Genomic DNA, 23244 nt, shown 5'->3' on the forward strand with positions numbered 1-23244 from the left:
TTGGAGTCACCTCATAACCATCTTAAAAAAATACCCTTCTCTAAAGGCTTTCATTAAAGACAGTGGAAACTGCCCTGATTCCTGTTTCTGTTCAAATATGTTGTAGTTTTTCGTGAGGGGATTTTCTGGCCTAGTAAGGAAGAAATGAGCAAACTGACAACTAAAAGTGAAGAAGCTTAGGAGGAAGACATAGTTATCTTCTCAGAACTGAATACAGTTTAAATATATATTCTGAGACTTACAGACTGTAGACAAGATCATTATGTCGGCTGCTTGCTGTTTAATTTTTTTGTACAGTAAGTGCAGCCTTGCCATGGGTGTGTTCTTCGCCGGTGTTATTGAAAGCTTGAGACTAACTGTACATAGCCGTAGGGGCTTTATTGCTACCACTGTTACCAGCTGCCTGCTAATTTTGCCAGTCTTCTTTAGTGAGGATTACCAAATGTATTTTGAGAGATGAAATTTGCTGGAAAAGAGTTTCAGAAAACTCAGTTTGGAAGAAGCAGGAAATGAGAGGAATTGAAATTGTGTTACTAGCTTTACTAACAGAAGGAAAGTTGAGTCTTGTCAGAAGTTGAAAATTATGAATAAGTGGGCTTCTGATGATGATGATGGACAAAACCCGAGAGAAAGTGGAAGTGAATGTTTTAGTTATAAATGATAACTTTCTGACTGGAATCATTCTTAATTTCTGGAACAAGTACCTTAGAATTACTGTAAACTCTTTAGAAACCTAAGATGCTTCTGGGATGATTTAGAGTGAAGAACTATGCAACTTTAGGATTTTTATCCCAGACCTGTGTTGGAAGAATGCATCTTCCTTAATCACCAGCTCCTTTGGGTTCCAAACTAACTCAGAAAAACTATAGTTAGAACAGAATTTATATTATCAACTAGAACATGTGAGCAGGATCCTGTGCAAGTGTGCTCTGAATGGTTGGACCACAGAGACTAAAGATCTGGAGCCTCCCAGATAGTAACCTCCCTGTGAAATGGTTATTTGTGTATGTTCTTTTTTCCTATACATTTGAGAGTAAGGTCCTGAGGATAGGTGCTTCCTTTTGTTTGTCTCTATCCCCTCAGTACCTAAGGCCCTTGTATGACATGATTACTCAATAAATATCAGATTCATTCGAATTGTTTTTGATCATGTTTTCCACATATTTTTCCATGACTCCTACTAAATTTATTTGTTTGAAATATTTAGGTACATTTAATTTGTCCCCTATTCCCTAACTCCTTAGGAAAAGCAGTATTTGGGGCAGGATACTTTGGGATAAAGTATCAAGTGACTTTATAGTAATTTGATATCTGTTGAGCTCTTCATGTCATTATGCTGTATTGTAATGTTTTTTCGAACTGTGAATTGTGTTAGTAGTTTTAGTTAGTTTGGTTTTAATGATACAGAGTAGAAATTATGAAAGGGCATCACACAGAGTAAGGGTAAGTATTATTTTGTGAAATTTGTTTTAGGCAAATTTATATGTACACATCATTTATGTATTTATTGCTTCATGACGTAACATTTGTTTCATACTGGAGTCATGGTCAAAAAAGTTTGAATACTATTGCTTTATTGTAATACTCTGTTATTTCATTTATCATATAGCATTATGCCAGTACATACAGGCTTCTAAAGCCAGGGATGGTGCCAGCCCTTTCATTTCCAGTACGACTGAAGGTAAAAACAAAACAAAACTGAGAACACCCAAACCTTTCTGGTGGCGTTTACATGTCTTTACAAAGTGGTATTTTGTACCTTTGACCTTCTAACTTTCTTGTGCCTTTTTTGGACCAGTAGGTTTTTCATATTTGTGTCCGTCTAGGTGGTGGGTTCTTTGGTTCTTCCTCTTTTCACTTGAATGTTCTTTATTTCAGTATATTCTAACGTTTTTAGGGGGAACGGGGAAACAAAGTAGAATTTTAGAAATTTCAAATGATTCTGAATTGACAAAATATCTCATTAGATTTACCCTGAAATATGCTTTTTTAATGTTCTTGAATCTTTTAGTCCCTTCGTGTTTTTTCAGAGATCATAGAAATGCATACTTTATTCTGAATTTAAAATAATTTATGCTTCTATGATATCAGTTGATTTTAAGCAAAGTAAATGTGGTTTACAGGAAAAAAGATGGATATAATCCTTTGTCATTTCTTGTGCTATCTCCACTCTCCCAAGAAGATTAACCATTGGATTTTAGTAATAACTCACTTTCAAGAAAAGAAAAGATAGCTAGTGATGTCCACTATTAACCGTGCTAAACTTTTTCAGCTTCTTTACTTACCTAATAACTTTGATACCTTTCCTGTTCTTAGATGGTTGGCATACTAACCCCTTTGCCTTTACTTCTGTACCTTGCTGGACTACCAAGCTCAGACAATCGTAACGCTGTGATTTTGAGGGACTCTGTAGAGATGATTTCCTTCATTCTTTTTCTTGCAGGAGAAAATTTTGAGCAGACACCACTGAGACGAACATTCAAGTCTAAGGTCCTTGCCCGATACCCTGAGAATGTAGAATGGAATCCCTTTGACCAAGATGCAGTGGGAATGGTTAGTATTTGTTAGCTGCAAGTATGAAATAATTTACAAACTAATTTACAGTAGAATTGTGAGTTCAGACTGGTAGCAGCAGTTCCACCAGCTACCAATAACTTTTGAAGAAGGGGTTGTGTGCATATTATTCATGATTCTGCATTTTGGTCAACATATCAAATATGCTGAAAATCACAATGTTTCTGTTTTGTCAGAACAAATGCATGGTAATGGTTCAGTGAACTTTGAGGTACTGAGCTATTGGTTGCTTATAGTACTGAGATTACATGATGAGTCTGATTTAAAGCAGTTTTCTCTCAATCTTGGTTGTTTATATCTGGGTGATATGACAGAAATGGATATTTTGTTTCATCCTATTTTAGATAGGAGAGCATTTTTTTTTTTTTTTTTAATTTGAGAGAGAGAGAGCGCACAAGCTGGGGAGAGGGGCTGAGGGAAAGAGAGAAGCAGACTCCCTGCTGAGCATGGAGCCCAATTTGGGGCTCAATCCAGGACCCTGAGATCATGACCTGAGCCAAAGTCAGACGCTTCATTGACTGAGCCACCCAGGCACCCCAGGACAGGGGCGTAAATCTCACGTAGAATACTACTATGAATAATCTAACCTTTATTGAGTATTCACCTTGTACTAGGCACCATGATAAGCATTTTACATGAATTAATTCATTTAATCTTCACAGTACCCCTTATGTAGATGATGCTAAATAAACACACACACGCACACACAGATACACATATATTTTATACATGAGGGAACTAAGATTCAAAGAGGTTAAGTAACGTGTTCAAGAGGTTAAGTAATGTGTTCAAGGTCACATGGCTAAGAAGCAATTGAGCTGCAATTTGAGAACTATATCATAGTCTGGTTCCAGTGCTATGCTCTTGATCACATCTTTGTACTACCTGTATTAATTTTTAATAGCTTCTTTAAGTTTTTAGAGGATGATCTTGTTTGATGCATTTAATAACCCTGTGAAGTAGGCAGAGTAAATTATATTATCTTCATTTCACAGATGAGGAAACTGAGTCTTAGTTTTGAGTTTTTTGACTTCTAGTCCAGTGCTTATTTCATTGTAACGTGCTGTATTCTAGAAACACCTAGGTTTGGGGAAGTCAAGTCCAAAGGTAATGGATATAACATAATGTAGGTCCTTTTATTTGTTAACCCCAGGCCACTAGGAGATCATTTGTATAGCTAGGTTTATATAGAACTGGAAAATGGGGACTGATTGATTTAGGTCAGTTTGATTAGCTATCCAGGTTTCTTTATATAACCCATCTGAGTTAAAGTAAAAAAAGTGCATCTTTATCCTGATTATGTCATCTCCTTGCTTTATGTGAAATGCTCCCTTTTTTCCTATGAAAAGAGAAGGTTCTCTTGATGACAGAGTTTTGTGACCTGAAAGAGTCTAAAACTTTGTTTATTTTTAGGTACAAAGTTGTATCTGTCTAGTTTATAGGTATATTTCTAGCATCATTTCCCAGTAAATGCTGTTATGCTTAACCATCTACCTAAATTCTCCAAGCTTTCTCTTACCTCCTTATTTTTGTGAATTTTCTTCTTGTCCTTGAAATACCCTCTTTCCCTTTTCTACCTGATGAATTCTAATATAACCTCATCTGTGAAACCTTTTCTGATGTTCCTGGGCTGGGTGTCTATTCTGTGTTGCCCTAACACTTTGTTTTTGGGTAGTCCTGATAACTGCATTATAATTTTATTTACTCATATGTCTTAGAATGGGAGATTTTTAGGACAGATGTTTTGCTGTGTTGATCTTGATATCCCAAACACGTAGCATAGTAGGTACTCTGAGTAAATAAATAGTGATGGTATTCTGAAAAGAGGACCAGCAGTGAGTGTTCTCACCACTTGTTTCCTTGTTGTCTTTTGCAGCTATGCATGCCCAAAGGGCTAGCATTCAAGACCCAGGCTGATCCCAGGGAGCCCCAGTTCCATGCCTTTATTATCACAAGGGAGGATGGCTCTCGGACATTTGGGTTTGCCCTCACATTTTATGAGGAGGTGACTAGCAAGCAGATCTGCAGTGCAATGCAGACCCTCTACCATATGCATAATGCTGAGTATGATGTCCTACATTCTCCCTCTGTTGATGGCCGAGACTACAGTGGCATGGAGGATGGTGAAGGCACTCCTGGGACCAAGCTTCAGCGCTTCAACTCCTATGACATTAGCCGGGACACGCTCTACGTCTCTAAGTGCATCTGCCTCATCACACCCATGTCCTTCATGAAAGCATGTCGGAGTGTGCTGGAACAACTTCACCAGGCAGTCACTTCACCTCAGCCCCCTCCACTGCCCCTTGAGAGCTACATATACAATGTACTCTATGAGGTGCCACTCCCGCCTCCTGGCCGGTCCTTGAAGTTTTCTGGGGTCTATGGGCCAATAATCTGCCAGAGACCAAGTACCAATGAGCTTCCCTTATTTGACTTTCCTGTCAAAGAGGTCTTTGAACTGCTTGGGGTGGAAAATGTGTTTCAACTTTTTACTTGTGCCCTTCTGGAGTTTCAAATCCTGCTCTACTCACAGCGTAAGTCAGTGCTTACTAGAGCTTTCTCCCTGCATAGGGCCTCCCTTCTTTCCATATTGAATGCAGTGGAACTGACTGTAAAGGTCAGGGGCTGTTACAATTTGAGCAAAACTCAGACCTTTTGCAGGTAGGTGGTAGATGGCAAACTGATGGAGCACAAGAGGGCCACAGTTTCTAATTGGCTATCATCATGGCCTTTTGCTGGGCACTTCAGCTTGGGGGGGGTTCCTTCCTGACATCCCTTCTAATTGATGCTGAAAAGAGGGGTAGGAAATGATGGTTCTAGAAAGCTGACTTTCCATCATTCCGCAGTTACTTTTGCCCCTTCTGCAGCCTGACAGTAATAACTGAGGATTCACAAATGATGATCCTTTGAGAAAATGAGAATGTATTGCTTCTTTCTGTTGTTTGTTATAACTGAATTGTTTTTTATAAATTAGAGGTGAACTGAATGTGAGCAGCAGGTTTGGACAAAATAGTAAAGTAGATCAGAAGGAAACAGATGTTTATTAAATGAACCAGAAAAATAACATAAAATTTATTCATTCAGTACCTATTTATTGAGACCCTGCCATGTGCCCGGCATTGTTTCAGGGATTAGAGATACAGTGGTGGACAAAACAGGTAAAAATCCTTCCTATAATGGAACTGATATTTTAGTGGGGAAGGAGGGGATGATGAAATAAATAAAGTTTATAGTGTGTGAGGGGTAATAAGGTCTGTGGAGAAAAATAAAACAGGGAAGAGGATGGTATTTGGGGAAGGGAAGTTCCAATTTTTTTAAAGATTTTTGAGCCAAAGGCAGACATTTAACTAACTGAGCCACCCAGGTGCCCCTCCAATTTTTAATAATGATTAATTTAAGTCCTCTCTAAGTGACCCTTGTTAATATCTGTAGGGAAGGTATTCTATGCAAAGGGCATAGCACATAAAAGGGTTTTGAGACAAGAATGTGCTTGTTATGTTCAAGAACAGTTGAGAAAACTGGGTGGATGGTACCGAGTGAGAAAGCAGGAATATAGAAGCAGATGTTGTTAGACTTAACAGGAGCTTAGATTTTACAACTGTAGACCATTGTAAGGACTTTGTTACTCTGAGATGCATAGTCATTGTAGATTTTAAGTTTTTTGACTTTTATTTTGAAGTATTTCCAGCTTATGGAAGAGTTGCAAGAAATGTTCAAAGAACTTTTGTGTGCTCTCCCACAGTTCACCAGTTATTAACATTTGGCCACATTTGTCTTCATTTTCTCTCTCTCTCTCTGAATGTGTGAACATAAAACTGAACCATTGAGAATCATTGCAGACGCTATTTCCCTTGACTCCTAAATGCGTCAGCTTTTATTTCATAAGAGCAAGGACGTTTTCTTACAGAACCATAGTATGATTACCAAATTTAGGAAATGTAGCATTGTTAATAATATTTATTCAGGTTGCACCATTGTCCCAAAAATGTCTACTATTACAATTTTTTTTTATTCCTGATCCGGGATCTTGTCTAGTAACATGCCTTGCTTTTACTTTTTACTTCTTCATGTGTTTCCTGACATGGACATTTTTGAAGAGTGCAGGCAAGGCATTTTGTAGATTGTCCCCCAGTTTGGGTTTGTCTGATGTTTCCTCATGATTAGATTCAGTTGATACATTTTTCATTATAAAACACAGACGTGATGTTGTGATTCTCTCAGTGCATGGTATCAGGAGGCACATAATGTGTATTTTTATCATGACAGGAGGCACTTGATGTCAGTTTGCCCATCTTTGGTAATGTTAATTTGATCACTTGGTTAAGATTATGTCTGCCAAGTTTCTTAAATGGAAATTTATCCTTCTTCCCTTTGTAATTAGTAAGTAATTTGTGGGGAGTTAACTTTGAAACTGTAAATATACTGTTCTTCTTTGAAGTTTTGCCCAATAGATTTAACACCCATTGATGATTCTAGTCTGAATTAGTTATTACCATGATGGTCACAAAATGGTGATTTTTTAGCTCCATCTATATTTTATTTTTATTTATTTTTTTAAAGTTCATTTATTTATCCGAGAGAGAGTGCATAAGCAGGAGGGACAGAGGGAGAGGGAGAGGGAGAGAGAATCTCAAGCAGACTCCATGCCAAGTGTGGAGCCTGTTACGGGGCTTGATCTAATGACCCTGAGATCATGAACTGAGCTGAAACAAGAGTCAGATGCTTAACTGACTGCATGACCCAAGTGTCCTTCCATCTATATTTATTAATTGTCATTGTACTATAAGGAATAATGTTTATTTTTCCTTGTTTGTTATTATATGGACTCATAGTTTTTTATTTTGTTCAGTAGGTTAGGTACCTATAATGCAGTGGGGATGTTGTAGACGTGGGAAAAGGAGGATTAAAACCAGAAATATGATAGGTGACATTTTTCCATCAGAATTCCTTCTTAAATTTCTTGGAATATGAGTTATTCTATCAATAATACAATCAACAATACAAATTTTAAGAGGTTTGAAGGTGATTGAGAAGATTTGTGTATAGAATCAAGTGGTACTCAGGACCTAAAGCCATGTTTATAGCATGGTCAGGAAAAAGATTTTTCCAAAAAAATTCCTGGATATTGTTGAGCGTGGCTGACAGTAAAATGGAGTGGCCTTTTATTGGATGTACGTTATGCTCTTTGTTAATAGTGTAGTTTAAACAGTTGAGGTTGGTTTTCTTGAAATAGTTTTTATTTATGATTCAAAGACCTTAGGTGGGTGAAAATCTTTCTGGCCTTCCAAAAACATGTCATCACCACTCACAGTTAGTGTTGCCCACTGTATGTCTTGCCTACTGAATAGAAAAGAAGTGTAACTTAGGGAAAAAGAATGCAGGTGAAATTGTAAGACAAAGTATAACCCATTGGATGACTGAACTGACAGTTTTGTTTTTTTTTAAAGATTTTATTTATTTACTTGACAGAGAGGGAACACAAGCAGGGGGAGTGGGAGAGGGAGAAGCAGGCTTCCCGCTGAGCAGGGAGCCTGATGCAGGGCTCAATCCCAGGACCCTGGGATCACGACCTAAGCCGATGGCAGACGCTTAATGACTGAGCCACCCAGGAGCCCCTGAACTGACAGTTTTGTGTTTTTTTTTTGAAAGATTTTATTTATTTGAGAGCGAGAATGAGAGACAGCATGAGAGGGAGGAGGGTCAGAGGGAGAAGCAGACTCCCTCCCGAGCAGGGAGCCCGATGTGGGACTCGATCCCAGGACTCCAGGATCATGACCTGAGCCGAAGGCAGTCGCTTAACCAACTGAGCCACCCAAGCGCCCTGAACTGACAATTTTAAGAATTTTTTTTTAACTTGTACAGATCATTTTACCTACTCCTGGATAATGTTTGTTCTTTGGTCTATATAGATACAGGGTTTTTTAAATTTTTAAAAAATTTTTAAAGGATTTTATTTATTGACACACAGAGAGAGATAGCGAGAGAGGGAACACAAGCAGGGGGAGGGGAGAGGGAGAAGCAGTCTTCCTGCTGAGCAGGGAGCCTGATGCGGGGCTCGATCTTAGGACCCTGAGATTATGACCTGAGCCTAAGGCAGTCGCTTAACCAACTGAGCCACCCAGGCGCCCCTATAGATAGAGCTTTTTTAATAGCATATTTTTTTTACCAGGTGCTGTAAAATTGTATGTAGAGAAGTTCTTTACCTGATATGAGTTAATAGGGTAGTAGATTGGATAATTGAAAGTCATTCAAGTCTGATAATCATAAAAGGGGTGTGTATATATATATATATATCCATTAAACATTGTATTTTAGCTTAAAACATGACTGTATAGTCACTAGTCTTTTGATGAAAGGTCTAGGTATTTCCTTTGATTATGGGTCCACTAATCAGTTGTCTGCATTGTTTTTCTTGCATGGAAATTTTCTTAAATGGTAACCCATAATGCATTCACTAGGTTTTCCAGATGCATTTTTAAAAATTTTTAAATTTTTATTTATTTTTTTAAAGATTTTTTTTTTTTTTTTAATTTGAGAGAGCGTGAGGAGGGGAGGGTCAGAGGGAGAAGCAGACTCCCCGCCAAGTGGGAGCCTGATGTGGGACTCGATCCTGGGACTCCAGGATCATGACCTGAGCCAAAGGCAGTCACTTAACCAACTGAGCCACCCAGGCACCCTGATGCATTTTAAAAATTTTATTTATTTTTTATTTAAAAAATTTTTTTTTAAAGATTTTATTTATTTGACAGAGAGACACAGCGAGAGAGGGAATACAAGCAGGGGGAGTGGGAGAGGGAGAAGCAGGCTTCCCGCAGAGCAGAGAGCCCGATGCGGGCTTGATCCCAGGACTCTGGGATCATGACCTGAGCCGAAGGCAGATGCTTAGTGAGTGAGCCACCCAGGCACCCCACATTTTTTTTTAAAAAGGGGAGTGAGAACTTCACTAACCTTGCGAAAGAACCAGAATGGAGACTGCCTATAGATTTTTGCAGTGTTTGGTTTTGTTTTTTTTTTTTTTTTACTTAATTGCCTCATGATATGCTTAATTCAGTCACACTATTTTTTAGCCACTTGGCAGTACTCAGTTTATTTATTTATTTATTTATATTTTACTTTAGTTTTTTGAGAGAGAGAGTGTATGCGTGCTTGGGGGGCAGGGGCAGATGGTGAAGAAGGGAGAGAGAGAATCCTAAGCAGCCTCCACACCCAGCAGGGAGCCTGACATGGGCTCAGTCTCACGAACCTGAGATCGTGACCTGAGGCAAAATCAGGAGTTGGAGGCTTAACCGACTGAGCCACCCAGGCATCCCTACTTCATCCTTTTTTTTTTTTAAAGATTTATTTAATTTTTTGCCTGGGGGGAGTTGCAGAGAGAGAGGGAGAGAAATCTTCAAGCAGATTCCCTGACTTGGGGCTCAATCCCAGGACCTGGTATCATGACCTGAGCCGATATCATGACCTGAGCCGAAATCATGAGTTGAATACTTAACTGACTGAGCTACCCAGGGCACCAAAAATAAGTTTTTTAAAAAACAATAATGCGTGGACAGACAGGGCAGAGAAAGTTGAGTTTACCTTTTTCACCTAGAATCCAACTCCTCAGAAGTAATCTCTTAATTTTTTAGTGCCCCCTCTCAAATATTTTTGAACAATGAACTATTTTTATGTGAAGTATTGAGTACATATGTATTAATTGTAATATTCTTTAAAGTAAACAAGTACCTTATGATAGATGTATGATACATTAAAATTAATGTTAAAATTTAATATACTATATGTATATGTTTTAAATATGGTATATTATTTTTTAATTTTAATTTTATTTTTATTATTTATTTATTTTGTTATGTTAGTCACCATACAGTAGTACATCATTAGTTTTTGATGTAGTGTTCCATGATTCATTGTTTGCATATAACACCCAGTGCTCCATGTAATACGTATCCTCCTTAATACTCATCACTGGGCTAACCCATCCCCCCCCCCCAAACCCTCAATTTGTTTCTAAGAGTCCATAGTCTCTCATGGTTCCTCTCCCCCTCTGATTCCCCCCCTTCATTTTTCCCTTCCTTCTAATGTTCTCCATGCTATTCCTTATGTTTCACAAATAAGTGAAACCATATGATAATTGACTTTGTCTGCTTGACTTATTTCACTTAGCATAATCTCCTCCAGTCCCATCCATGTTGATGCAAAAGTTGGGTATTCATCCTTTCTGATGGCTGAGTAATATTCTATTGTATATATGGGCCACATCTTCTTTATCCATTCACCTGTTGAAGGGCATCTCGGCTCTTTCCACAGTTCGGCTGTTGTGGACATTGCTGCTATGAACATTGGGGTGCATATGGCCCTTCTTTTCACTATATCTGTGTCTTTGGGGTAGATACCCAGTAGTGCAATTGCTTGGTCATAGGGTAGCTCTATTTTTAATTTTTTGAGGAATCTCCACACTGTTTTCCAAAGTGGCTATATTAAATATGGTATATTAAAATGTAGGAAAAAGCCTTTCAATCATATGGTAGGAATTTTAACACATTACAAAAAGGTATATAGTGAAGTGTAAGACTTCCACTTCTGGCCCCTGGTTCTCCTTCAGGGAGATTACCATTGTTTCCTGTTTCCTTCCATACATAATCGTGCATATACAACATACATACTTTTTAGAAACAACACAAATGGGAGCATGCTAATTATTGTTTTGCACTTTCTTTCATTTAATGATGTATCTTGGAGATATAGGGACATAGAGATTAGGTTTTGTTTCCTAAGAACAAAGAGTACATGAGAAACATCCTTATTCATAAAGTTTTCACAGAAGTGTGAGTATGCAAGGACAGTTCATGATTCAGTTTCCAATGTGTAGAACTGGCCCTGTAGTTTGTTTAGGGGTGGATTTTCTGTAGAGTGGTCCCAAAGCTATTGTCTTTCTCTGCACAGAGACAAGCCATGAAAACGTGCTGATTCCTCCCTCCCTCACAACCCACTATGTTTTGCATTATCTCCTTTTGTTAAAAGTAATTGCTCATTAAACATTATGGGAACTTTAAGAGAACATAATTGCCTAGAGCCTTAGTGTCTCCAATTGATTTTGATTGGAACGCTTTGGGTGCACGTGACCTTCGGCTGCTTCCTGTTTATTGGTTTCACCTTCTTGGAATGATGAGCACAGACACAGGCAATGGCAGAGGAGGTACTGATTTTATCATTTGTACTGGTGTACAGAAATGGGTTTTGTGCTGTTGGTTACAGCTCTTGGAGGTCAGCATCCTAGTGTGGGTACCCCAGATTACTGGATCCCTGAGGAATTGTTTGTTAGGCCATCCTTCAAGGTGGGATGTTGCTTTTTTTAAAATAAAAAAAATGTAGAGAAAAAGAAACCAACAATTCAGACTAGAAAGGCTGTACAATTCCAAATTTCTAGTGTCTGTAAAACTAAACCACATAAATGAAAAGTGGCTTAGCCTTGAGAGAGGAGATGATCTCTGACCTCCAGAAGTGTTTTGTTTCTAAGAATCCCGTAATTGCAAATGCATCACAAGGAACTCTTCAGAGATCTCAATCTGACGCAAATAAAGTTTTCCACTCTTAAGAAATAAGTGGGCTGAGTTTTAGATACTAGATTAGATATTATCTTGAAAGGTAGGGAAAAACCAGAACTAGATTTCTGTGCAATTGGAAAACCTGCTTTGATGGAGCAGAGAAAGCCTTTTCTTTCAGACTCTAGGATGCCCTGTTTTATGGTTATAGAATAGAAGTTCGCAGACACTGTAGCTAGGTACTGTAAGTAGTAGTCCAGTGCCAGGAAGTCTCATGAGAAAGGCATTTTTGGGACTCCTTCACTCAAACTGTGTTGGCCTTCTGTGAGATGTTACTGTTCCTGAGCAGACATGCCAGGAATGCCAGCCATACAAAGCACCTGCTTTATTGACTTTGGGCAAAGAAAGGAGGAAGTCTTTTGGTTTTCTCATGATTGAAAAGGCCTACTCCTGCCTGCCCCGCCCCCCGCTCCCCCCTTAAATCCAGCAGTGGTGTGTGTGTGTAGGTATGTATACACACTGAAGATGGGGATGGGATATTTCAGTGTAATATTTATTCAAAATGTGTTTAAGAGCCAGTGTTGGGACATAGACCTTCAGCTTTAAATATCACTTGAAGGCTTTCTCCCACATTTTTGCATTCTTTGATTCATCTTAATTTTGAATTTTAAAATAAATTCTTAAGATGTCTGAGATTCTCAAGATTATTGCTCTTGAGTAGATTATTTACAGACATATGTAGAAAAATAGAAGAATTGAGGTCTCAAGAGCCCTTAGAATTTTTTTTTAAGGTTTTATTTTTATTTTAGAGAGAGAGCACACGTGTGAGTGGGGGGTAGGGAGAGTGAGAGAATCTCAAGCAGATTCCTTGCTAAGTGGAACTTGATGCAGGGCTCCTCAAGGGGCTCGATCTCACAACCTGAGATCATGACCTGAGCTGAAACCAAGAGCCAGCCGCTTAACTGACTGAGCCACCCAGGCTCCCCTCATTAGAATTCTTCTTAATAATGATGGAATGTCATCGAGCAGAAGAATTTCAGCAGAAAGATTAAAAAGCCAAGTTGTACGGGCATCCCATGGAATGGAGATACCACAGAAGAGGCTTGCAGTGGCATAAATTTTGTTAGTTGTTGACTTGCATGTGGGATTAAATACTTTTTCTGAAATTATACATATAAGTAACCCAATTTAACTCTTCAAAGATTGCTTTTTTTTTTTTTGTAATTGGGGAAATGTTTTTGTTGTTGCTTGAATGATGGGTGGGAATCTTCACTAAGTAGTTTTTAATATAGGAATGACAATGCTTTGTATGGGCACAATGAAAAATGAGATAGACTCTCTTCTTCAGCTCTTATTAGTTTGCCTTGATCTTTAGTGAATATGAGAAGCTTATATTCTTTTGTCCTTCTGCTAGACCAGTTCTTGTTTTTTTTTTAATTGATGACCAGTCTCTGAGTTCACTTTTAGGCACTAATTGGTTATATCACTTATCTGTCATGTGCCTTAGTTTCCCCAAAGAAGCATATGAACCATTTTCCTGTAGTGCTCTCAAAATTAAGTTTGGATGATGAAGTTTTAATCATTAATTTCCATATATTTGCCTTATTAGTTAAAAAACTATTTCCAGGTTGTGCTCTTCTTTGCTTAGCCAGGAGTAAGGTGATAAGCAATTTTCAAAGCGTGATTAGTGAGCAAATATGGGCTACTTTGTTAAACTTCTACCTAGTTGATACATATCAGCTGTTGCTCATTTTTTACTCAGCCTTCCTCATTTTGGGGAAAGCTTTTTGTTACTTATAACTCCTTTATGAACCAAGCTATTATTTGTTTAAATGATGGGGTGGATTTTTAGTATGTGAAAACACTTTAACCCTTATGAAAACTCATTTGAAATCAGCCGTTCCAGAGGATATTACTCACATGATTTTAAAATTTATGTGCCTGTTTTGTCTTTAAATGTCTGAAACCGTTATACCATTTGTGAATACTAATTTTTAAAATTTTAACCAGTCCATTTTATTGGCTTTGCCAATGTATTTATTACTTTTTTTTCTTTTATAAAATGGGTCTAGAAATTGTGTTCTAAAGGAAAGCTATTGAACACAAAACCTTCCCTTCCAAACTAAGATCTCTGACCTAAAATAAGAATTTTGAGGCATGAAAGTCAATCTTCTGAGTCTTTCAAATTCTCGGGAAGCTTTTTACTGAAGTATTAAAATAACACATTTGTGCTGTTGCCATTCAGGAAAAGTTCCAGGTGGAGGGCAGATTTGGCTAGTGTGGAAAACCAGCTTCTGCATGCTTTGTGGTTCTTTGGTCTTGATCTTGAAGGCAGAGCTCATGTTAGTTCCTTATAGAATGCAAACAGATCTGGGTGGTAAAAGAGCTTCCATGCTGAATGAAGACCCAGGCCACTGTTCCTTCTGTTATTGTTGCAGTTCCCCAACCCTTTTCTACTTAACATTCTGGTTTAGTATTTGGAGCAAGGTGCCATTTAGGGTTTCTACTATATTTCCATATTAAATTTTATTATTAGCAGGAACCTATATGTGTGGGTGTATTTCAGCTTGTGGTCCACTGAGGTCTCAGGGTTGTCTTTCTGATACCCACAAAGGAATCACACTCTGAGCATACCCTTGCTGAAGTTTATCCTGATCCTTTCTAAATGTGAAATTGTACTGAAAGTTTTAACTTACTATTTGGCAAGCGAGTACTTTGTTTTTGACTGGTTTGTATGTGTTGTGTTTTGTTTTTTAACCTAGATTACCAGAGACTGATGACTGTGGCGGAGACAATTACAGCTCTCATGTTTCCTTTCCAGTGGCAGCATGTCTATGTTCCTATTCTCCCGGCTTCTCTCCTACATTTCTTAGATGCTCCTGTCCCATACCTGATGGGCTTGCATTCCAATGGCCTGGATGACCGGTCAAAGCTGGAGCTGCCTCAGGAGGTGAGAGGAATGTGGAGCTTGGGTGCTGGTGCCCCTGACCCCATTCTAGTATTGGAGAGAGAATGGCTTTGGGATGAGCCCAGGGTGGTGTCACAAAGCTTATTTTATTTTGAGGAACACAAATAACTTTCCATGAAAAAATGTAAAAACAATGAACATTTAGCTTAGTTTATGTCATTTGTCATCTTTATTATCGTGACATTACATTCATTGTAATCTGTGTGTTTATACTATCATGAATTGCCTTTTCCATACGCAGGTTTTCAAATATTTTATGTACTTCTCAAGACATTTATTAGGAAATCTTTTTTAGGGACACTTGGGTGGCTCTGTTGGTTAGGTCTCTGACTGTTGATCTCAGCTCAGGTCTTGATCTCAGGGTCCTGAGTTCAAGCCTTGTGTTGGGCTCTGTGCTGGGCATGGAGCCTACTTAAAAAAAAAAAAAAAGAAAAGAAAATCTTTTCATTCTGTAAAAAATATACATAAAAGAGTAGCATAATGAATTCCTGTGTTCTTAGCACCCAGCTTCAACAGTTATCATACATGTTAAATTGTATTTTACTTTTATACCTCCTACCCCCTATTATTTTAAGGAAATCCCACATAACATAATTCCATAATTATTTCATTACTCAGACCAATAAATCAGTAGGTTTCTCTTATAGGCCAAGTTTATCTGTAAAAGTTGACCTGATCATAATGATTCTTTTTTTTTTTTTTTTAAGTGTGATATGTAGGTATTAAACCTCAGGCTTACCCACAGGGACTACTGAATTTATTTTATCTATTTTTATGTTTTTAAAGATTTTATTTATTTATCTGACAGAGGCAGAGATAGTGAGAGCAGGAACACAAGCAGGAGGAGTGGGAGAGGGAGAAGCAGGCTTCCTGCTGAGCAGGGAGCCCGATGTGGGGCTCAATCCCAGGACCCTAGGATCATGACCTGAGCCGAAGGCAGACGCTTAACGACTGAGCCACCCAGGCGCCCATGATCATAGTGATTCTTGTGATGCTGAGCCAGCTTTGAAAACTTCCCTTGTTCAAGATAAGACCTTGAGAGAATGCTTTTCCTCTCTTGCTGTGAGGATGGCCTGCTTCTTTCTCCTATTGTTTCAGATACCAAAAGAATTAATTAAAAATATGTATTTGTTTATTTCCTCTTTATTCTAAAGCAGATTTAAAGCATGATTAAAATAAGATTGTTTTATTTTTCTAGAATTACCCAAAGAACTGGTCTACCTTTTTATGTCATTTTGTGGCTGGTATGAAACCATTTGGAAGAAAGGTTTTCATATTCTGAATTTCTTAGTCATTAGAAAGGCCTGGGAACAAGATTTTGGAGTATACATACACTGGTGTTACATGGCTCTGTTTCCTCCCTCCTCCAAATGTTTATGGAGGGAGGTTTTTGCATAACTAAGTAATATTAGTAAGGAAACCTCCAAAGGAGCACGGTCCCATGGAATTGGATCTGAGCCTCACTCATGTTGTTGGGCATGTCTGGGCAGCGTCCTTGATGAAACCCTGATAGATCACACCTGTAATATTTACATTATAGTCAGATGCATTTCTACTTTTCCTTTCTCCTTTGGTTTTAGAAGCAAAATGTCCTCCTTGTAGCTTCTTCCCTTTCCACCTCCTTTGCTGCTTTGATTTTATAGAGCTTTGTGTTGTTTGGAGTGGGACAAGATTAATTAAGGAGGAAAAGATCTAAATGATGGAGAAAATTATTGAGTTGGGGTATTGGGTTTTTATATATATTTGTTTTACTGATAAATGTATATGAAGAGTACATATCAAAGTTTGGAGAATGGAAACATGCATATTTAAATTGACACACCTTCAGAATAAATCTATCATTTCGTAAAGTCAGAATAAGAATAACAGCAAAAAATGGTTGAGGTAGAGAGCTACAGAGGCATGCTACATACCAGTGTAATATGTAGGTCACTAGGCAAGAAGCCAGTTTTCTCAGTTTTATTTTCATATTTAGCATCAGCTTGCTGTATATTTGGGGCAAGTTCTGTTCCCTGTAGGATCCCTCAGCATCGTTCTTTGGGTGCCTCATGTTGGTGGGTGTATGAAGAGGCTGCTAGGAGACCAGCAGTTTTCTTAATGGGGGACTCAGTGGGACTGTTTGAGAAACCAAGGGTTGTTTGAGAAACCCAAAAGTTCACTCTGTTCTGGGTATTGGGGTCTCTGCTTTTGCGGTAGTCTCCATCATTGCTACATCCTTTGCGTCTCCCTGTGGTCTGGGAAGGAGAGGTGACAGTGGAACTGAGGAATACCTGTGCATACTTAATAAGCAATTCTCGGGTTTCAGAGTCCCACTTCATCCAGACTGTCCCTTTGAAGGTCACATATTTATGCAGGTTGTTTCATAGCTGGATATTTACCTTGATTTTTAGCAGATAACCTGTAGAATACCTGAGCCTGTGTAGTCCCTCCGGGGAACTATAGACTGGGGAGAACTTTCTCAAGGAGTAAAGGGCCCTGAAAGGTGTGCATAATGAGTAAAGACTAATAATATCTCTGAAAGACAACTTTGGGATGTGTCACAAATTATATATATATATTTTAAGATTTTATTTTTAAGTAATCTCTACACCCAACGTGGGACTCAAACTTACAATCCCGAGATGAAGAGTCACATGCTGTACCAGTCAGGCCAACCAGGCGCCCCATAAGTGATACATGTTTCTAGTAAAAAATTCTAAAAGTGCACAAAAGCATAAAAATAAAGTAAAAATGACTTCAGATTTTACCACCCAGAGATAAACTACTTTTAACATTTTGATGGACATCCTGTGATATCTTTATGCAGCTAGAAAGAGGTTTGAGGCAGAACTGGGGAAAATCTCCTGGGCCTCTGCAAGGGTGCATCATTAGGGTGGTGGGGCAAGCTTGATTTATAAAAGGGACTTTCTCTAGGGGGCACCTGGGTGGCTCAGTCATTAAGCGTCTGCCTTCGGCTCAGGTCATGATCCCAGGATCCTGGGATCGAGTCCCGCATAGGGCTCCCTGCTTAGCGGGGAGTCTGCTTCTCCCTCTCCCTCTGTTGCTCCCCCTGCTTGTGCTCTCTCTGTGTCAAATAAATAAATAAAATCTTAAAAAAAAAAAAAAAAAGGACTTTCTCTAGAGGGGTGAAGATTGTACATTTCTTAGATCCCAAATTCATCAGTTGCCACCCCATCTTGGGGCATCAGAAATCTATGAAAAAGCCCTTTGTTCCTTTTTATACAAACACATGAGCTCAGCTGTCCCTGAGCAAGGGAAAGTGCTGAGCTGCCTTTGTGAGGCATTCTTTGTCCTGTGCGTCTCTTTTGGGTTTCAGTCCAGGAAGGAGGCAGTTTGTCCACAGCTATGTCAGGGGAAACAGGCAGAGGATATTAGAGTAAAGAAGAGGGTGTTACTTCTTTCTATCTTGGGTCCTTCTTTCTTTCCTACTGTTTTTTTTCCTTTCTCAAAATACTCCTTCAGTAGCTTTTCCCAGTAACATATGTGTTGAGCTCCCCTTCAGTGAATAGCATGGAGATAGACTAGGGGTGAAGCTGGCTGTGATTTGGTATTAGGAACTCAGGGCTGGGAAGGAGCATTGTGACCTCTTGCAGGAAAAGATTTGGAAGACTTTGTGGGATTTTGGGGATCCATGTGGTTACTACCCCAGAGCAGCTAAGTCTTCCCATGGCCTCGCCCAACAAGGCAGGAGGTTAAATGATTCATCAGTCTTATATAATACCCAGTGCTCATTACATCGTGTGCCCTCCTTAATGTCCAGCACCCAGTTACCCCATCCCCCCAGCATCCTCCCCTCCAGCAACCCTCACTTTGTTTCCTATGATTAAGAGTCTCTTATGGTTGATCTCCCTCTCTGATTTTGTCGTCTTGTTTTTTTTTTTCCTCTCTTCTCCCTTCCGCTCTAGTTCCATCCACGTCGTTGCAAATGGCAAGATTTCTTTTTTTTTTTTTGATGGCTGAGTAGTATTCAATTGTGTATATATACCACATCTTCTTTATCCAGTCATCTGTCGATGGACATTTGGGCTTTTTCCATAGTTTGGCTATTGTGGACATTGCTGCTATAAGCATTGGGGTACATGTGCCCCTTTGGATTCAGAAAGTAGTGAATTTTAAAACTATTTTTCTTCTAATCTTTTTATCTTAGATATGGGAAAGTTCTCTTTTTTTATTGTGGATTGGTAGATGGACTAGTTTATGCACCCAGCAAGTGTTTATTGAATGAATGCATGCATGGACATGTTAAAACATGCAGTTTTAATAGATTGAGAGTTTGTGGAGTAGTTATATTTAGCTAGACTTATGTCATCCTCCCACCTCTTCTTTTAGATTACAAGACTTATTTATTGGTACAGGTAAAAATAGAAGGATCAGTGGATCAGCACTTTGATATACAATAGAGGTACTATCCCAAAGGAGGGACTGTTTAATAATGGAGCTGGAAAAATTATTTGTCTAAAAGGGAAAAAAGTAAAAGGATCCTTACCTTCCACTATAACAAAATCAACTTGAGATGGATTAAGAAGTTATAAACATCAAGAGCAAAAGTTTAAATCTTCTAAAGATAATAAGTACATTTCTGACCTCTGAGTAGGGACTTTATAAACAAGATACAGAAAGTACTATCCCTAAAATAAAAGATTGATAAATTTGATTTTTTAGTAAAAGGCAAAAAGTTTATGTGGTCTGAAGAGAAACCAGAGTATAAATTTGATTTTTTAAATTAAGAGAAAGACATCTTAAATGGAAAATGATAAAAACTAAAAGATATGTGACACATATAACCTACAAAGAATTAGCATCAGGAGATTGTAAAGAACTTGTACAAACCAGTAAGATGATAAGCAGCCCAGTAGAAAAATGGGCTAAAGACATGAACAAGTATTGCACAAAAATTGCACATTTTTTTCACTAGCAACCAGACAAGTATAAATTAAATGCACCTATTTCAGTGGCAAACTTAAGAAATCTGATGATACCAAGTTGTGGTAGGATTTTAATCAGTAGATTGCTGATAAAAATGTAAATTTTTATGACCACTTTGGACACAGGTAGGCATTATCTTACAAGGTTGAATGTTTGCATAGCTTACGACACAGCAGTTCCACTCCTAGGATACAGCCAAGAGAAGATCTTGCACATGTGTCCAAGAAAACATGTAAAAATGTAAGAGCAATAAAGAAGAAAGAACTTAAATGCCCTTTAATGGGAAAATTAATAAATAAATTGTGCTACATCCACACAGCAGAATATTATACAAGAATGAAAATGGATATCATATAGCTACATATAAGAAAATGGCTGAATCTTAGGAACCTCATATTGAGTGAAGAAAAATAGCAGTACCACAACACTACTTAAGGAATGGCAATTCTTTCATAAATTTAAAAAACAAACACTTAAAGGCATATATATGTGATAAATTGTAAAACAAAGGGCAAAAAGGTAATAAATAGAGAATTCTGGATCGTGGTTACCTGGGGATGGGAATGTGTAGGTTGGAGGATGGGATGGGGGAGGAGTGTATAGGTAGATAAAGTATTGGTAATGTTCTAGTTTTTGGATTGCCCAGGAAGAAAATGTCTTTAAGATTGTCCCCAGAAAGTTTTCATTTTATATTCCTAATAACAGTGTATGAGATACTTGTTTTCTAGTAATTTGGCCAGCATTGGACTTTATAAATCTTATAGATCTTTGCCAACCCAGTAGGTAAAAAATATTTTGTCTGTATTTCTTGGATTATTAGCAAAATTGAACAACTTTATCTGTGTGTGTGTGTATATGTATCTACACACACATTTAAAGCTTTATTTATTTGAGAGCACAAGAGAGAGTGTGTGTGAGTTGGGGGAGGAGCAGAGGGAGAGGGAGAGAGCGAATCCTCAAGCAGACTCCCCCTGAGCATGGAGCCTGATGCAGGGCTCTATCCCAGGACCCTGAGATCATGACCTGAGCTGAAATCAAGAGTCAGCAGCTTAACTGAGTGAGCCACCCAAGCACCCCCATCTTTTCATATATTTGAAGTTAATTAACTGAAAGTTCTTCTGTGTTTGCTTTCCATAACGAGTTCCCACTTTTCAGTTGGGTGGATTATTTTTGTTTCAGTGCTTTCTTTGGCTATTAACCTTTGTGTTATGTATGGCAAATACTGTTTCCTAGATTGTTTATCTTTTAATTTTTTTATGGCAGTATTTACCTTTATGGTTTTTAGCCTTGTATAAAGTTTTAGAAAGCCCAACTCTACCTTAACATAGAGCAGTGATCTTTTATAGTTGTGTTAATACTTTGTGGGTTTATTTAACTTTTTAAACTTTTTGTTATGGAAAATATGAATTACATATAAGAGTAAAGAGACTAGCATCCATCATTCTGTGATAATCATCAACTCATGGCTACTCTTCTTTCTGTATTGACCTCCCTCTCCTCACTCATTCTACTGGATTATTTTTTTTTGTTTTTTTGTTTTTTTATCAAAGATTTTATTTGTTTGACAGAGAGAGACACAGCGAGAGAGGGGGCACAAGCGGGGGAGTGGGAGGGAGAAGCAGGTTTCCCGCGGAGCAGGGAGCCCCATGCAGGGCTCGATCCCAGGACCCTGGGATCATGACCTGAGCCGAAGGCAGACGCCCAACGACTGAGCCACCCAGTCGCCCCTCTACTGGATTATTTTTAAACAAACCTCACATAGCAGTGTTAATGTCAATCAAATATATTCAGTATCTATCGCTAAAAGATACTCTTTTTAAGAAAATAGAGTGGCTTTATTTTTTATATTTAAATCTTCAATCTATCTCATTTATTTATGGTATTCTATTTTAACATTTCTAAATGTATAGCCGTTTGTCCCGAAAACATTTATTGAATGATCCATCCACATACATGGGTCTGTTCAAGACTCTTCTTTTCCAACAGATTATTATTTTATGTTTATATTAGAATTCAGTAAGGCAAGTGTTTTCTCAAAAATTTTTTGGCTATTTTATTCTTTCAGGCAAGATTCGGAATTAATTCATCAGACACTCCCTTCAAAAAAAAATCTTTCTGGAATTTTGAAAAAAATTTACATTAAATTTACAAATAAGTAGGGTGATTATTAGCATCTTTTCAATGTGAAATTTTCCTATCATATATTATTGTTATATATGATATCCATTCATTGAAGTTTTTATCTTCCACAGTGATAATAACAATGTTAATTAGCATTTGTTATGTACTATGGGCCTGAACATTTATTGTCTCATAATCCTCAAATTTATGGCATAGGTAACATTATCATTTCTGTTATATGAACAAAACAGAAACACTTTTTTTTTTAAGTTTCAGAGGTAGAATTTAGTGATTCATCAGTTGCATGTAACACCCAGTGCTCATGCCATCAAGTGCCCTCCTTAATGCCCATCACCCAGTTACCCCATCCCCCCATCCACCTCCCCTCCAGCAACCCTGTTTGTTTCCTAGAGTTAAGAGTCTTTTGTGGTCTCCCTCTGTGTTTTCATCTTATTTTCTTTTTCTTTTCCTTCCCTTCCCCTATGTTCATCTGTTTTGTTTCTTAAATTCCACATATGAGTGAAATCACAGTATTTGTCTTTCTCTGACTGACTTATTTCACTTAGCATGATGCCCTCTAGTTCCATCCATGTCGTTGGAAATGGCAAGATTTCATTCTTTTTGATGGCTGAGTAACATTCCATTGTGTGTATCTGTGTGTGTGTTTGTGTGTGTATCTTTATCCATTCATCTGTTGAAGGACATAAAACAGAAACGCTCTTTTTTTTATTTCTGTATTATGTTTAATTCATTCAGCAAATTTCAGATCCCTTTTTTTAGATCAGTGGTTCTCAAACTTTTTTTTTTTAATTAACATATGATGTATTATTTGTTTCAGGGGTTCAGGTCTGTGAATCATCAGTCTTACATAATAACCCAGTACTCATTACAACACATACCCTCCCCAATGTCCATCACCCAGTTACCCATCCCCCCACCCCCCTCCCCTCCAGCAACCCTCAATTTGTTTCCTAAGATTAAGAGTCTCTTACGGTTTGTCTCTCTCTCTGGTTTCATCTTGAAACAGAAACACTCTTAAGCATATAATAATGCGCTGCAGTGAAGGAAATGATAGTTGTCTTGGCTAGACAGGCTCATGGTTATAAGAGAAATATT

The 23244-nt window shown here is 38.1% G+C and overlaps 1 protein-coding gene across 1 annotated transcript in view; it reads left to right on the forward strand.

The window, feature by feature from the left end:
* Positions 1 to 23244, forward strand: part of DENND5A (DENN domain containing 5A) — a 100461-nt gene that overhangs the window by 38688 nt on the left and 38529 nt on the right. The window contains exons 2-5 of the mRNA XM_034995424.1: positions 1610 to 1681; positions 2444 to 2553; positions 4451 to 5108; positions 14876 to 15063. Coding sequence (XP_034851315.1) covers positions 1610 to 1681; positions 2444 to 2553; positions 4451 to 5108; positions 14876 to 15063 — 1028 coding nt within the window. The remainder of the gene's footprint in view (positions 1 to 1609; positions 1682 to 2443; positions 2554 to 4450; positions 5109 to 14875; positions 15064 to 23244) is intronic.

The sequence above is a fragment of the Mirounga leonina genome, unplaced genomic scaffold (genome assembly GCF_011800145.1).
Source record: "Mirounga leonina isolate KUSES-001 unplaced genomic scaffold, KU_Mleo_1.0 Mir_92, whole genome shotgun sequence".
Classification (NCBI taxonomy): Eukaryota; Metazoa; Chordata; class Mammalia; order Carnivora; family Phocidae; genus Mirounga; species Mirounga leonina.